At 35.5% G+C, this 18,054-nt stretch overlaps 1 protein-coding gene across 3 annotated transcripts in view; it reads left to right on the top strand.

Annotated features, from left to right (window-relative positions):
* Gbe1 (1,4-alpha-glucan branching enzyme 1) overlaps window positions 1–18,054 on the top strand; it is a 262,697-nt gene that overhangs the window by 128,379 nt on the left and 116,264 nt on the right. For all 3 annotated transcript variants that reach the window (XM_060370626.1, XM_060370624.1, XM_060370625.1), the window contains exon 7: window positions 1,807–2,016. In XM_060370626.1, coding sequence (XP_060226609.1) covers window positions 1,807–2,016 — 210 coding nt within the window. The remainder of the gene's footprint in view (window positions 1–1,806; window positions 2,017–18,054) is intronic.

Genomic DNA, 18,054 nt, shown 5'->3' on the forward strand with positions numbered 1-18,054 from the left:
TTAAGTGACATTTTCAATTTCTAATTGTTAAAACCAGAATTTTGGCATTATACTTCTTTGTTTCTATCCCTTTTTGTATTCTACTTATAATGAAGCTTAGCCATCTGCCACTTCACATTGGATCCTAAATCTGGCTGCTCACTTGCCCCAGTCTTCCTAGTCTGGTCTAAGTTGCCAATTGTTGACTTGGCTTGTTTCAGTAATTCTTTATTGGTCTTTTGAATGCTTTCTTCATTAAATTTGTCTTGATTCACATGTCTGTTTTCTGCAGTACAGCCTAAGTAAAGCTTAAAGATGAAAGTTAAGTCATATGAATCTCCAGCTCAGGCTCCCCTTCAGTGATTTACTGTATCTTTCAGAAAACCACATATTTCCTTCGGTCAGGTGTCAGCATTTATCAGGCAGGCTACTCCCTCTCTGTCTCTGTCTCTCTCTCTCTAATTTTGTTCCGTACCTGGTGTGGTTTTCCTATGCTTCAAACTCACTACAGCCTGTCTGCTCCCTGCCTGTACTCACTTCTCTGAATGGTTTCCTCTTAGATATCTTTGTCTTTTCCTCACTCCTCTCTTGCTCAATATCAGTTGTAGGAACCATTCACTGATGACTCTTCTTGAATTTTTTTTTTCATTTTGCCTTGGGAAAATTATTTGCTACATTATTCTTCATGTATTTTTTCATGTTTCCATGTTTCTGACCTCTCATTCTCATGTAAATTCTTGAACACTGATGTTAATAATGTACAATATGCAGTCTCTATAATATGGAGAATTTCATAGGTTATGGTAGATATCTTAATACACATTTGATAAAGAATGAAAGAAATGGGTGAATAAAACTTAGGACTACATTTTTATCAAGCATGTTATTCAGTGAGTAGAACCAACTCAATGTGGCAATTACAAGGAAAGGAAGTGGTAGATGCAGAAGAACATAATATTATAAGAAATTACCTCATGGCTTCAGTCTTCATTTTTAATGACATTAGGATCACAGTGCTTTTCTAGAAGTTGACATGATTTGTTTTACCGTTTGAAGGAGCAGTTCTTAATTGCTTAGTGGAGTTGCTCATTAACAAGACTGCTATTTGCTAAGCACTGTACTGTGTCATGAAAAGGCACATGTACATAGCCTCTGCTATGAAGGAGTGTGTCATCTCATGGGATGAGAGTTCAAGGACACTTATATGTCTAGAGGGCAAAATTGATGCATGGAAAATAGTAACATGAAGATTTTCATGAGGTGATAGAAAGCCTTTCTGGAAGTTATTTTTTTCTACTACAGATAGACTAGGAGACAGCTTATAAGATACCCATCTGTTTTGCATATGTGAACTGTTGGTCAGACATGGCCCATTCTCTTGACTCTCTAATTCCATGGATATTCTGATATAAGAACAAATGCAGAATGGACATCGTTGAGTATTTTATGAAAGAAGTACTCACGGGCCTTTATTATCAGTTCAGCTCTTTGCTGACAGAGGGATGAGCAGCTGGAAAGCATAAGTAAACATGATTGGCTTGGTTAGAAGCCCAGAGGATGAAAACCTAGAGCTTTATTAATATTGTTTATCCCAAAAGCAATTTTTTAGCTTATCAGTTCCATTTAATAGCTTTAGTTAATTAATATTTTTTATTTAATACTTTTAATTCTCTTTCTAACAAGTAGCACCTTTGAGTGTATATAAGAACTATCATACTGCATTTATGTTTTGAAAATATTTAATACTGTGCTGTGCATAGACATTTATATGCTATTGTTGTTGGCTTTCAATGTGATGCGCTGATTTTCTGTGCCCTTTTCTTTCAGTCGTTATGGAACTCCTGAAGAACTGAAAGAACTTGTTGACACAGCACATTCAATGGGCATCGTAGTCCTCTTAGACGTGGTACATAGCCATGCTTCAAAAAACTCAGAAGATGGTTTAAACATGTTTGATGGGACTGATTCTTGTTTTTTTCATTCTGGACCCAGAGGGACCCATGATCTTTGGGATAGTAGATTATTTATCTATTCCAGGTAAGTGCATATAACATGAAGTTTATTGTTATTTAAAAATAATTTCAAGTTTTCAGTAAATCAGTTTTTTCTGTGTTCTCTTACTATTAATTAATGCTTTTACTTTGATTCCTAAACATTATGTAAGGAATTTTAACTATTGTACAGTACATCTATTTATGGAATATTTTGTTTCAAGTTTATAAATATGTATTTAAAATATTTTGGTGATATTGACACACTAAGTTTTAATGTGAGTCATTATTAATAACATTATTATTAGCTTTATCTTGTTGGATCAGTCAGAAAATATTTTGTTAAAGAAATAGTCATTGCTTTAAGTAGACCACTTAAAATTCATATTTTATGTTTTATGTAAGCAGTAGTTCAGTGGGTCTGTCTGCAGCTAATTTACTAAACACAAGTGAGATTATTTTGTACATATCCTGTTTCAGGAATAGATAAACTAAGTTTTACTGTTTAAAAAGTTAATTGATTAAAGCTTCTGGTAGTTTATAGAGTATTTTAACATGCATGCATTTTGTCCTTACCCAATATCATGAGACTGGGTCTGGAATTTTCAACTTGTAGCATCAAAATTTAAAGGATTAGAGATTGTGGGATATTAGATACTTGGAGACATTCAAACTGTATATTAGTTACCAGGATCTTTGCTACTTTTGAAGTGAATGACATCATGCATTAATTATATTTCTCCTTACGGTAAGTAATGGATATCAATTGAAAACATTTGAATTCTACTTTTTTCAGATTATGCTATTTAAATTTAATCAGCTGAAATGTTCACAGTGTTGGAGAGTATCTTTTCCTGGCAGCTCAGTTGGTCTAGGTGGTTTGCCTCGTCCCTTTTCTTCAAGCTTTTTGTTCTAAGTTTTGTCTAAGCAGCTCTGCTTATCTGAGAGTGATTTTCAGGTTATATCTTGAGGATGAAGGGACTTTCTGAATCTTGTCAGTTTCAGGCACTACCTTAAGCTATTTTGACTTGCTTATTTCCTCATTTAAGGAGCTTCCCTGATAGATGGACTGTTTTTCTTCCCCTTCAAACATCGTTTAACTTCACCTCCTTACAAACATCCTGTCCAAAAGTATCATGTTGTTCCATTTTCCCATTGCTTCTTATATATCTTACTCTTTCCTCCAGGATGGAAGGTTTTAACATTAGAGAGGAAATAGCTAAAAAATCTTTACTGCTTTCTACTATTGTGGCTTACATAGGTTATCATTACTCTAAAGCCTTTTTTTTTTATAAATTTAAAAAAAAATTCACAAGTAAATGTCTACTCTGCTGTTTTTATTTATTTATTTATTTATTTATTTATTTATTGCAGTTTGATGAAATACACTCTTAGTGACTTAAGATTCCAAGTGTTTACTCTTCTAAATTGAACACACTTTTCTTGTTGTATCAGCTTCAATGTGCTTATGTTATGTAGAACATCTACTACCAGGATTATTTTCCCCCATAACAGGTAGTTGGTGCTTGGCATCAGCCATGACAGTGAGTCATTGGCCTTGGTCTTTCCCATTGAAGGTTAAACCCTCCCTGTAATACTTGTCCTTTTTCTTAAGAGATGGACTGTTCAGCACAGTGTTTCACATACTTTGGAAATGATAGTTAGTGGAGGATCACTTCTGCTGTGAATGGTCAGTGAGATTTAAGGGATGAGGACAGTGGTACTTCACTCAGTGGGAAAACACCTGATATTAAATCTGTGTTACGTAATCTCCACATATAATGAGATTTGATCCCAATTAATAGACTACTTCACAAATTCAAAAGAGGTAATTAAGATACCTGCCCATGTGGAAAATTGTTTACCTCTACCATGTTTCTGCAGTATAGAGTATTATATCTTTAAAAAAGGCAATGGAATAATGTACTTCTATATTAGAAATGCAAAAAGGCCTACAAATCCTGAATAGAAAGTATTCTTTATAAATATGAAAAACTTGCACTTTCAAAGGCTATAAGTGCCTATCCCTCTCATGCATATAGCTGTGTAAAAACTCAATACTTTACATTTGCTCTCTTCATATGATAACTAGTCTGTCTACAATTTTGAGTTTGTGCCTTATTCAGATGAAATCAGAAATGACAATTTTCATTACATATTTTAAATATAATTTATTTTCTACTCTTTTCCTTTGATCAGGTGATTAATGTTATAATCTATTGACAAATAGATATATAAGTGGTACACGGTTCAGTTCAAGTGTAGGCTTGTTCTTTAAAAACTTTAAAATGTTTTTAAAAGTAATTATATGACTGCTCAAGAAATTCATCTATATTGAATCACTTCTGTGGAGTGATGTTGCTCATTTTCATCTTATCTATATGTCACAACCTGTCACCATTTATAATCTCTGATTCAAGTGCCATCATCTAACTTATCAGAATTAAATCTCTCTCTGAGTAATGCCAGAGATCCTGCCTGTACTATTACCTGCCATGAATAAATTTCCAATCAGGAGCTGCCCATGTTTTAATTTTCTGTCTACTTTGTGGGTCTGCTTTCGAACTGTGATAAATTACAAATGACAGTTCATAGCAGGGAAAGGCTTGTCCCCTTTTCAGTTGGTTCAGAGAGCTTTTTGATAAATCAGTTACCCATAAGTTCCAAAAGTAGCCAGAATAAAAAGAAAAATACTTGTTATGACATGGAGACTTCAATTTTGCATTCTGTTTGCACATTCCTCTGGAATTATACAAATTCAGTGGATAAAAGTAGGTAAAATTTGGCAAAGTTAAATGCCTACTATGCCTTAACTACTACCACCAAATTATCGAATGACTGCCCTTCTTGTTGAATTCTCCAAAGTTAAGATTCTGATTCTCAAAGTGAGAATCACAGTCAAGCTAATCATCATTTCCCTCTTAAATTACCATTTTGAGGTGAAATCAGGATAAGTACATTTTAACATAAAGGGTTCATAATGTGACAACTACTAAAGATATTCCAACCTTATCCTGAGTTGTTGGGCATCCTTGAGAAGAAGCAAAGAAAAGTTTTCTTTATGATCATAACTATGTATAATAAAATACCTTTTAGTTTATACTGTATAATATTTGAGTCTTGTTTACCAAGTTAATCCATTTCTACAAGTTTGGAGTGGAAGAAAACCATAAGGACCTTACATTAAAGTACTTTTCAGTCTTTATCATTGCTCAATGATAATCTAACATAGTTTTTCTTTCTATTTATTAATGTAATGAATTACATTGATTACCTTTGAATGTGAAACTAATCTTGCATTTCTAACATAAGCCCATATACATATAAATGCGAGTATTCTAGACTCAATTTTAGCATATCTGTAACATATACTGAAAGATCATTACTAAATCAGATCTTAATGATCAGTCTTAAATGGGTATTATATATTGATATAATACTTAATGTGCATATGACACAACCATATTTAGCAGTATGTTTGTAAACTAAGCATCTAGGACATGGATGAAAATGTTCAAAATTATATTTAAAATATTTGTTAACTCATATTTTGTGTTTTGTCCTTAAGTAAATTATTATTTTTCTGAGAAATATGAATATCCTTCATCTACAAATTTAGGGCATAAGGTTTTATATTTCTTTTTATTTTTTATTAATTACAGTTTATTCACTTTGCATCCCAGCTGAAGCCCCCTCCCTCATTCCCTTGTAATCCCACTCTCCCTCCCTCATTTCCTCCCATGCCCCTTCCCAAGTCTACTGATAGGCAGGTCCTCCTTTCCTTCCATCTGACCCTAGCCTATCAGATATCTGTAAGTACTTTATGAGATGTATTTGGCATGGAACCAAAATTTTAAACACAAACTTTATATTTCTTATAAAATTGTATAAGAAGGGATAATATATAGTATTTTTATTTTAACTGCTGCCTTTAGGTTAAAACCAGGTGTCAAGTTTTCCACGTATAACAACATATTTTTCAGGTGAGGAGTCGTCGCTTTATATTAAGAATGTCAGAGTAAAGTTAAATACTCAAGTTACAATTTTGTCTTTTATGGTACACTTAGAGAGGCATGGATATTAGGAAATATTGCAAGATATAGTTCATTAGAAGCTCCTCATGAGTCTGAGATCAAGGAGGGAGATAAGAAAGGGTTTTCAGGGAAGAAAGGGAAGGGAGAAATGATGTCATTATACTGTTATCTTAAAAAAAGAGAGAATAAATCACTGCACTATTCTCTTCCAAACAGAACTGTATAATCAATTTGAAATAATTGTTTTTAAGGAGAGTTTTTATAACAGTTAAAATAAGAAATAAAAAATACATAGTCATATTTTATATTTATTACAAGAAAAATCCAATTTAATTAAAAATATACACAAATAAAGGTAGTCTGTCAAATTTTTCAAGTTGCCAGTAAATGATTATGTTATTGAATACTGATTTAAATGATGCATTTTGTGAATGGCTGGCAGATTCTCTTGACTAACAGGGAAAATGGAAATATAAGTCTGAAAACAAAACAAAACAAAACAACAAAAACTGAAAGCTAATTTTGGAGAAGCTGACTAATAGTGAATGTGGCTTTTAATTTTTTAAGGAGCTTTTCATGCTAATAAGAATTACTGAAAGGGTTAGACTAACTTTGTAACCTGTATGTCTTCTAAAGCCTGTAGTTTTGAGTTTTAAGTTCAGGTTAAGCTAAAGCCTCTTAATACCTTTCCAGAGAATGGAAAAATGTGACCCTATCTATGAGGACAGATAGAAAAAAAGGCAAGCAAGCAATGACCTTCACTCAGCAAAAAGAAAAACTCCTGTCTTTGCATAACATTTCTTAGCAACAAACCCAGACTTTTTCTGAGTAGCTTTTGACCTCCAGCCAAAAGTCCGCAGCCCCTAATCTTCAAGGATGAGCTAACCACCCCCACCTTAAATTGCAGCTGCATCCACACTTGGCAGGACTGGCCAAGCTTGAGCACCTAAGACTAACCAATTATCTTACTTTATAGCTTCCTCATCCAATCCTAAATTGCCAAAACTGCAACTTCAAATTTCCCGCAATTTTTTCTTTTAAAAACCTAAAGGCCTTTGTCTCCCAGGGCCACTCTTGCTGACCGGCAGGGGTGATCCCGTTGTACAATGGTTAATAAACCTCTTGCTTTTGCAACAAGTCTTGGTCTGGGGGAGTTTCTGGGAAGGGCGCGATTGAACTCCTGAGCTGAGACCCCAGGTCTTACATTACCATCAGTCCTCTCCTCTTATTTAGTTCTGTATATTTTTTAGTAAGCTCTTTAATATGACAAGGACAAGCATTAAAGTCCTATGTTAGTGTGATAATATCTCTAACAGAAAATGTTTAATTTACCCTTACATAAAAATAATATTTTATGTAATTTTTCTTTTCTATCTGAAAGTAGAACGAATTTAATTGAGAATGTCAGTGTGGTTGTTTGAATGAAAATGGTCCCATAGTCCCATAGGGAGTGAAATTGATAGGTGTGTTGTTCTCGTTGGAATAGTTGTGGCCTTGTTGTAGGAAATTTGTCCCTGAGGGTGGGCTTTGCATTTTCTTTTTTTTTTTCTTTAACTTTTATTAATTACACTTTATTCATTTTGTATCCCCCCATAAGCCCTTCCCTCCTCCCCTCCCGGTCCCACCTCCCCCTTTCTGCATGCATGCCCCTCCCCAAGTCCATGATAAGGGAGGTCCTCCTTTCCTTCTTTCTCATCTTAGCCTATCAGTTCTCATCAGAAGTGGCTGCATTGTCAGGGTTCTAGGTTATCTCCATGAATAGTCCTTGGTTGGAGTATGAGTCTCTGGGAGGTTCCCTGTGTTCAAATTTTCTTGTTCTGTTGCTCTCCTTGTGGAGTTCCTGTCCTCTCCAGCTCTTACTATTTCCCACTTCTTACATAAAATTCCATTCACTCTGCCAGCCAGTTAGCCATCAGGCTCAGCATCTGCTTTCACAGTCTGCATGGCAGAGGCTTTCAGAGGCCCTCTGTGGCAGGTTCCTAGGTTGTTTCCTGTTTTCTTCTTCTGGCTTTCAGAGGCCCTCTGTAGCAGGTTCCTAGGTTGCTTCCTGTTTTCTTTTTCTTCTGATGTCCATCGTCTTTGCCTTTCAGGATAGGTGTTGAACATTTTAGTTAGGGTCCTCTCTTTTGCTTAGTATGTTTAGATGTACAGATTTTAGTGGGTTTATTCTATGTTGTATGTTTATATGAGTGAGTATATATCGTGTGTGTCTTTTTGCTTCTGGGACAACTCACTGAGGATGATCCTTTCCAGGTCTCACCATTTACCTGTAAATTTCATGATTTCCTTATTTTTCATTGCTGAGTAATATTCCATTGTATAGATGTACCACAGTTTCTGCATCCATTCTTAAGTTGAGGGGCATCTGGGCTGTTTCCAGCTGGCTTTGCATTTTCAAATGCTCAAACCATGCCAAGTGTCTCTATCTCTCTCTTCTCCTGCTGTTTGCCAATCCAGATGTAGAAGTCTCAGCTACCTCTCTTCAGCACCATGTCAGTCTGAGTGCCACCATGCTTCCTGTTGTGATTGAAATGGACTAAACTTCTGAACTATAAGCCATCATCAGTTAAATGCATTCTTTTATAAGTTGCCATGGTCATGATGCCTCGAAGCAATATATGAAGTGTGGGTTCAGACAACTGAATCACTTCTTAAGACATGAAAAATTACAGCTTATAGGTTGGGCAGGAATAGGGGATGTATGGCCAAAAGAAGGTAAACAAACAAACAAACAAACAAACATTAAAAAAATAGAACAAATACCACAATGCAAGAGATTGATAACCTCTTGATATACATCTTGAGCCTTTAGCCATAATGTACTTTTTTAAAATTTTTTTTAATTTTATTTTTTTTCTTATTAGTTACATTTTATTAACTCTGTATCCCAGCTGTGTCCCGATCCCTCATTCCCTCCCAGACCCTCCCTCCCTCCATCATCTCCACCGTGCCCCTTTCCAAGTCTATTTATAGGGGGGGACCTCCTGCCCATTCATCTGATCCTGTTTTATCAAGTATCTTCAGGACTGGCTGCAAACCCCTCCTCTGTGGCCTAACAGGACTGTTCCTACCTTGGGGGGATGGGGAGGCCAAAGAGCCAGTCTATAGCTCAGCCTAGGTCCAGAATTGGGTTTGTTAAAGAGCTGGAGGTGACTGGAAAAGTTCACCTTTCAGGTAACTGGAATCTTGCTTTAGTATCCTGCTTTTTTTTAGTATCCTGGAATCTTGCTTTCTTATCCCATCTCGAAAGGCTCTTTCACTATTATGGCCATCAAAGAATTGGTTTTTAACCTCTGTGAAGATGAAATAAAAATATTCACTTCTCTCCAATGTGGTTAATTTAAATCTAAAGTGGCATACAGTTGATACTTTGTAGAGGCATATGCTAAGGAGCTGATAGAGCACACACCAAAGACTTTTAGAGATCAAGTAAGGAATAACTACAAAGATATGTATTTTAAAATTAGGCCTTTCCTGATGAATCCAGTAATTTGTTCACTTGTTTGTCTTTTTTTTTTTTTTTGACAGACTTACTTATGCAGCACCTATCATAATCCATGCATTTTAAAAGTTTGAATTTTCAATATATTTAAATTTTGTCACAAAATTCTTAAATATTCATTCTTAATTTCTTGGGATAAACCAGAACATTTAATGTCTTTAATTGATGTGATACAGCATAATTTTAGACAAGGTCTGTTCCATTTGTTGTTCATTAAAATAATGAGGATTCCTTATAAAGTAGCTTTGAATGTAGTTTTAGCAAAGAGTTAACTACCCCAAAAGGACTAACACAAAAACATACAGCAATAATTTATAGCTTATTTTTCATTAAAATATTAAATTTATCTTAGGACTGTTATTAATAGCTTTTGAGATTATTTGCTATACCATAAACATATGCTTATAACCTTTAAAAACTTCACATATAGCATTTTTTCCCTTTCTTTTAGTGGTTAGACCTTGTTGAAGTCAGAACCTTATTTGAGCTTGATTAAGGAAAACAGTGAACTCTACTGTTTCAAGGACAGTTGAGTTTGCTTCAGAACTCAGACAGATTAATTCTCTTTCGTAGAAAAGATTAAGAAAGTTTCTGCATCAATCTAACCTGTCCGGAATTGGGTTTGAATAGAAGAAATGTAACTTCTCTCCCAGGCTTTATAAGATTATTCAGCCTAGCAGCAAGGTTTCTATTGATGCGAAGCCAGCACAGGGGTGAGGCTTTACTGCCTCTCTATAAACTTTGTTCCTGGTATTATCTGTCTCATTTATTCCCCACATGTCTAAAATTTAGGTGCACAGGGATATCATGGGAACATCCTTAGTATTTAGGTCTTACTCACCTGTAACATCTCCTTTCCAAATTGAAACTCAGCCTAAAATAGGGCAGTGTCTTAAAATTAAAATGCTATCCACTGTCCTGAAAGCACCTTCCAGCTTAAGACAAGGCACATGCTTGTGAAAATGGTCTTAAGGTCTGTATTCAAGTGATTATCCATTTAAGTCAGGCAATTTTGTGGAGTCTATAATAATAACGATATCTAGCTTTTTTGACCTTTTTTTAAACAAGCAGGTAAAAAGTTAAAAAAATAAAATCAATTTTTTTCCTGTTTTTATCTGCGTGTAACAGAACAGCTTGTTTAAGCATGTCTATTTTCTAGAGTCTGGATTGGACTTTTGAAGCTCTAAAGAGATATTTCATGGTTTTCTAGCTGAATGATTTCCTTAGTGTTCAGTGCAGATAAATACGCCGTGTTGTCCCGAGCCGCTTACTTTCAGAAAATATAGGTTTCTCATAAATTTGAAAAGGTTCATAAATAATATGAAATTGTTCATTTTGAGGACTTTCCCCTCCATTAATTTAGGTTAGTGACCAGAAATATATAGTTTTTTCTAACTTCTGACTTTCCTAGATACATTTTGTAAGGTTAAAATATCCTTATGTGCACATCTCTGTGCACATAAGGTTTAGGATTTCTTTTCCATTGATTTGTTTGCTTGTTTTTACATTTAATTTTATTCATCATCTTTGCTGGACACACACATGTCAATATGTGCATGCATGTGCCATGGCATGTGTGGAGGTCAAAGGACATTTCTGTCCATTTACCATGTGCCTCCGGGGGAACGGACTTAGGTCAGCAGTGTTCTTGCAAGTACCTCTAAAACCTACCCTCTTCCCAAGCCAGCCCTAGGCATCTCATTGGCCACCTCTTGCATTATTCCTAGTCATGATCTTATTTTTCAACACAGTAAGAGAAGCCAGTAGCCTCCAAATTTATTTTACTGCTTCTTTGTATATTAAAATTCTTCTTCAACCAAGTACCTGATAAAATTAGTTTTTTCCTTAAGAAGACTTTTAAAACTCTGCATCTAAAAGCACTAGCACAATTTGGGGTATGTTGTAGCAAGCACTCTATCTCAAGTGCTTTAGGTAGCAGAGCAGCCAAAGCCTTGTTCTTACCTTTGTGTTAGGGCTAGCTAATTGTGTTGATTGTGTCTTTGAGTTTTGCATCATTAGTTGTTTTCATATGTCCTGACATCTGATATAAGCGAATCCCTTCAGTTCCCTGTCCCTTCCTGATTTTTTTTTTTTTTTTAGTTTATTTTTAGTTTTTTGAGACAAGGTTTCTCTAGGTAGCCCTGGCTGTCCTGGACTCACTTTGTAGACCAGGGTTACCTAAAACACACAAAGATCCACCTGCCTCTGACTCCTGGAGTGCTGGGATTACAGGTGTATGCCACTGTGCCTAGGTCCCTTCTTGATTCTTCATCATTGTGATGGACACTATGTGACATGATTAGCATATAAATATCTGTATTTTTTACATAATTTCAATAGGGTATTTTCTTGGATATATGTTGAACACGAAGGTTAAGAGTTCATACATAATGCATATGTTTCACTAAAGTTAGTTGTAATATTTTCATCTTTTGTCTGTGTTCCTGCTTTACTTGTGTAGACTTTACCATATGGTTTGTGGGGATACTACAAAACAATTTTGTAAAGATATGTTTTCTGTGTATGCATTTCATATGTGTGAGTATATGGGTGCATGGATCCCGGCATGCACATGCTGTAGACAAAGGCGGATGATATATATTTTCTTTTGACTCTCCTCACTGTTCTGAGACAAGTCTAGTGCTGAGACAGGGATCTTGTTATTTCAGCTTTCCTAATTGGCTAAGGAGATGTCAGCATCACCTGCTTCCAGCAGCCCGATGCTGGAATTAAGTGTTTGTGCAGCCATGCCCAGTTTTGTTTGTTTGTTTTTTTTTTATTTTTAGATTTATTCAATTATTAATTAATTAATTATCAATCGAGACAGGGTTTTTCTTTTTTTAATTATTGTTTATTATTATTAGTTACATTTTATTAACGCTGTATCCCAGCTGTATCTGCTTCCTTATTCCCTCCCAATCCTACCCTCCCTCCCTCAGCTTCTCCCTGCCCCTTTCCAAGTCCATGGACTGAGGAGGACCTCCTCCCCTGTCGTCCAGCCCTGAGACAGAGTTTTTCAGAGCCAGAGCCCTGGCTGTGCTACAGTCACTTTGTAGACCAGGCTGGCTTTGGATCCACCTGCCTCTGTCTACAGAGTGCTGGGACCACTGTTCCGCACCACTGCACTCTGCTCCCCCACGCTCAGTTTTTTTTTTTTTTTTCAATGCAGTTTATTCAGGAACCTTGAACAATCATCTGACCCTGGGGAAAGCCAGCCCACTTTAAATAGCCTCTGGGTACCAACCTCAGCATGCCACGTGATCAATGCAGATAGGTCCACATACATGGAAGCAAGCCAGATCTTCGGCCTTAGCCAAATGTGGAATTGTTCGTGACAGAGAGCACTCACCATCGGGAAGGTGGAAGGGGGAAACCAGCTCCATCTTTAAGGCATAGCATTCCGCAGCTCTCTACAGTTCCCCCTTTTTGTTTTGGACGCATCAGGCAAGAGTAGAGGTCTGATCTTTGCTCTGGGTGCTGCAGACTCAACTCGGGTCCATCTCCTTACAAAGGTAGCATTCTTACCCACTAAGTCATATGTATCTTTAGCCTCTTTTTGCTTCATTTATTCTTTACAGCTGAATTCAGCGAAAAGAAAGAGAAGAGACTTTTAGCTCAAATAGTAGTAATAGTAATAGCAGCCACTACAGTAATATTTATCAGAATAATTAATTACATAAAGATCTGACATAATGTAAGTAAACAGCTGCTGGTTTTCTTATCTTTATCCCACAGCTTGCACGAATCATGGCACATCTGAATCTTGATTTCATATGTAAAGCGTCCAGAAGGATACTATTTTTATGTGGCATGGAACATTAGTTCAGACTACATAAAATAATGTATCTTAAAATGTCTAACACAAGGAATATTGAATACTGTAGAAAAATAGAGTTGTGCTTTCAGATATTTGCTAAATGAACGAGGTAAATTGGGTAAGCAGTCTGTAACAAACAGGCCTGTTTTAGTCCTCTGTTGCTAGCAAGTAACCCCTGTCAGGTTTTTTTCAGTGAGAGCAGGTGGATTCAGTCAGCTTTATATTTCACTTATGAAAAGCCAGAAACACATACTTTAAAAGAACTCAGTCAATTTTTAATGTCAAACTTTAAGTTAAAAATTTGAAATCATTATTTAATACAAAGTAATTTTTATTTAAAATAGATAAAATTCCCAGCACACGGGGCCTATCTTTGGATTCCAATATGTGCTTTGTGTCACAAGATTATACAATTCTCTCAGATTTCCAATTAAATTATAAAGAATGAAATGTGGGGAAGCTGATAATAACTTATGACTTAGATATAGTTTTCTAGCTCAATTTCATTTGTGTCAGCAAGGAGAATATTATAAACCTAAACTAGCAGAACATCACACTTAGCAGACTCTTAATACTGCTTGATTTTAATGGATGTGTTAATGAACTGCCTCTTTAAGCAACCTGAATAAAGCCTGGTGGAAGACCATTCAAGAAATCTACAGTTAACGTTCATTCACTTTAATGCTTTTCTTACAGTACATTTAAGTTGAAAATATACTGTCTGAAATCTTAAATGTAAATATTGACTTGCAGATATGTATAAAATTAGCATCAGTTGGAGTTCAGCCACAATCTCTCTTTTTTTAAAATTATTATTATTATGTTTTTACCATTGCAGTTTATAAAACTAGATCTTTTATGTACCTCATAGGGTTGTGAAGATTCACTGACACAAATATTTTAGGTTCTAAGTTGTGGTTTTCATTGTTGTGATCAGGATGTCATCATGGAATCATCTTGTTGTCAGACTCACCAGTTGTATTGAACCTGGAAAACGTTATTAGAGGAATACATGCAAGTAGCAGCATGTTTTTATAACATCAAGTGAGCGCAGCAATGGCGATTGGTCCTTGCTCAGTGCAGTCCGATACTACGTTTTAAGGCACGAGAAGCTCTTTTAGATGGAGGCTCAAACATAGAGTCGGCTGTTGAAATGACCGATTGTGACCCACAGCTAATAGTATTGAGTAGTCGCCTCTTGGAGCAATGGGAAAGAAAACCTATCAAGGTGAGAAGCCAGAACTGAAAGCACAGCACTGCCAGGCTGCGTAGGTTGCTGCAGCAGACAGTTCTGCACGTTGCAATTGTCCCTCAGGGCATCATTAGACCATGGTGTAGTATAATAATTGCTCATAACGAGCCTGAGTCATTAAAAAACTCAAAATTGTTTTCACATTTTCTAAGTAAGGTGCCAAGAAAAAATTAAATGCAATTTAAAAGTAACTTTAGTTACATTGTTCAGTGTTTTAAGTGTGATGTTAAGGATCTAAGGTCAGCATTTGCTTGCTTGTCTTTCCTATCATGGAACCTGGCCTTGTACATGCCAGTCCAGCATTCTGCCACTAAGCCATATCCTCAGCTCTGCTATCCAGCTTCAGTGAAGATTTTTTAAAGATTTTATTTCTCTGAACTAATTTATTCTAAACTTTAGAATAAGTGGGGCATCCTGGTGATATCCTTAATTTTTCAAGTCTTGAAATCATTTTATTAATCAGTTTTGAGCTAGTTGCTTATTTTTCTGTGCAAGTCAGGTATCTTTTTAGGACTCCATTTTCTTTGAATTAAGATCTTCCTACACAGGCCAGAGCAGCTTTGAATTTCCTGTGGAAATCCAAAGTCCTCAAACTCATAGAGGATTCTCCTTCAGCCTTGAAAATACTAAGATTCCAAGAATGGGTGGATTGTGGACTCTGGGTTGTTGTTCTCTGTTTCCAAAGGAAAGCATGATTTGTATTGTCAAAACATTTATTATGAAAAAAAATCTGTTTTTTTTCCAGCAGTGATGTTGGACAATAACTTTTCTTTCACATCTCTTTTAAAAAAATGTTTAATTTATTCATTACAATTTATTTAGTTTGTATCCTGGCTGTGGCCCTCTCCCTTTTCTCCTCGCAATCCCTCCCTCCCTTCCTCTTCTCCTCCTGTGCTCCTCCCCTAGTCCACAGATAGGAGAGGTCCTCCTGCCCTTCTGTCTGACCTAACCTATCAGGTCTCATCAGGACTGGCAGTATTAGCAAAAGTGTCTACTTTATTCTTATGGAGACTTTCTTCTTAACGTCTACTTTATTCTTTTTTCTGATTCCTGTGACCACTGCTGTGGTTCACACTGTCAGGCATTTCTGTGTATTGTACAGTTTTTCCACCTGATAAAGCCTTTGTCCCTGAGCTATTTGTTGTCTTTTGATGAAATGTTATTAGCAGTTACCTTATAATTACTTACTATTGATTTGATAGATCAGTAGTTTCTCCTTTTTATCTATCTTTCTGCTCTTTTTTTTTTCTCCTCTAATTTGTGTGGATTATTAGAAATACTATTTCCAGGAGAAAACCTTATGGAAGGAGAATTCAGGGGTTCCATGAAAGCTCTGTAGTGCACTGAGAAATCAATGAGTGCGTGCTGCAAACACCTCCATGTCATGGGGACGGTGAGAGAAGCTCACAGTACCACCAGCATGGAAAACGGCTATACTGCTTCACTGCTGGCCTGGAGGGTCAAGACAATTCTATGTGAATATAATTTATATTAAAATATTATATATATTTTTTCCATGAAAAAACTGTAAAATAGAGACCCAATAGTCTTCCTGAGGTAGCACAGTGACACTGCTTAAGATAAATATAATGCAAATGACATAAAAAAATTAAGGTGAAATAATCAGAACGACTATATTTTTCTTTACTAATTGTATACTCAAATAATTATTTCAATATTTAAGCTTCAAAATACTCATTAAATTAAGTAAAAGTAATGTTTCATGTACGGATAATGTGACTTAAAATTATGCTTTGTTTTGCCCACATAGCACATGTCAGTTCAGGTTAGATTTTCATTATAACTTTATATATATATGTATATCTGTATGTTTAAAAGTAAAATTATTTACAGTAGAAATATGGATTCATATATCTGAGCTGTTCTAAGCCTTCTTAAGTCTTGCAGTAGTAAAATTGGGTGTCAGTCCTTAAATTTCAATTTACAGTAATATAGAAAGCATTTATGAATCTGTTTCAGTAGTCACCCTAACGTATTGCTAAGGGCTCAGTAGCCCTGTGTGCACTGTGTTATATGACACATTAATATGGTTGAGCAAGTACCTTGAAGGCTTTTGCTGTAATGGCTTCATAATTGATTAGATTGGGTAAATACACATCAATTTATTGAGCTAGTTGAATGAAATGCCATTTTATTTTTCAATAAATTTAGTAGCAGTGGACTCAAAGCATGAAAGTATGTGCTTTACAAAACACTGAATTTCAATTTCTCAGGAAATTGATGATGAACATATAACTTGAACAAAATGTCCACTGACATTTATTAACCCTTAGCCTGAAGCCATTTTATAGAACACACAGCATAATAAACACCGATTTGTCAGTCAGTAAACACATATAAATTTAATTGTTTTCACATTCTACTTTTCTCTGGCAAATGACCCTGACATCTGTGATTTAGAATGAGTGATTCAGTTATTCTGGTTAAACATAAAATAAATAATTTAGCAATATACTCAGTTTCAAATAATACAATTGCCATTGTTCTTTCTCATACATATTTCAAAAGTTAGAGATTTCATTTAGAGGATGGGTAGCATAATAAATAATGAAGATTATTTTTATGAATTTTAAAGACCTATTATTTATTTAAGTTTTGTAAATATGATAGAGTCATAGGGAAAGCATGTTAGCAGTTATGGAGAAACATCACTAATGTGGCATGTAATTTGTCAGAGTTTTTGTTTTCCCTAACAGTTTCATCTCGCTTGTGGTGATATGACTGAATAAGTGTTGAAATTTTCCAGAGCATGTGCATTTGTGTTGAATTCCACAAGGGTCCCTGCAGCATCATTGTCTTTACTTTCTTCTCCGCATGCTTTCCCTTGAGTCAACTCTTCCTCAGGGATGAATTCATTTTCATTGCACTTCCAGCCTTCTGTGCTAGACTCTCTTCCCTAGAAGCATAGGGAAGGCATGGCTTCCATCTTCAGGGAATCAAAAACCGATGAGTTTGATAGCACAGAGACTAATGTAGCATAGGTTGGCACGTTGATAGACAAGATAGGTTAAAGACATAGGTAAGGAGCCTCAATGAATGGAATTATCACAGGTATCTCTGGAAGATTTGTTCCTCCTATCCATGACATAAGGTGGGGAAAGTGAATTGAATTCTTGTGAACTTGACATTTTTCTTTACAATAGTAGTTAATGTAATGCCTCCCTATTGTGAAATTCTTAAAATGTGTCATGTTTTAAAACTCTTTCTGGCATATAATAAAAATTTGTTTCTTTTCTGGACACGTGTTGGCCTTTCTTACAATTAGACTTTTTTTTTTTTTTTTGTAGAATTCAAATCTGTGTGTAATACAGACTCCAACCAATGAATACATTTCACTACTATCCTTATTTTTCTTTCTACTTTGAAGTTACTTCCCATATCTGGACTTTATTTTCTTTCTCTGCTCTGTGTCAATTACTGTCATAATTGCCTCTACTTTGCTTTCATACCTATTAAAA

The sequence above is a fragment of the Meriones unguiculatus genome, chromosome 17 (assembly GCF_030254825.1).
Source record: "Meriones unguiculatus strain TT.TT164.6M chromosome 17, Bangor_MerUng_6.1, whole genome shotgun sequence".
Taxonomy (NCBI): domain Eukaryota; kingdom Metazoa; phylum Chordata; class Mammalia; order Rodentia; family Muridae; genus Meriones; species Meriones unguiculatus.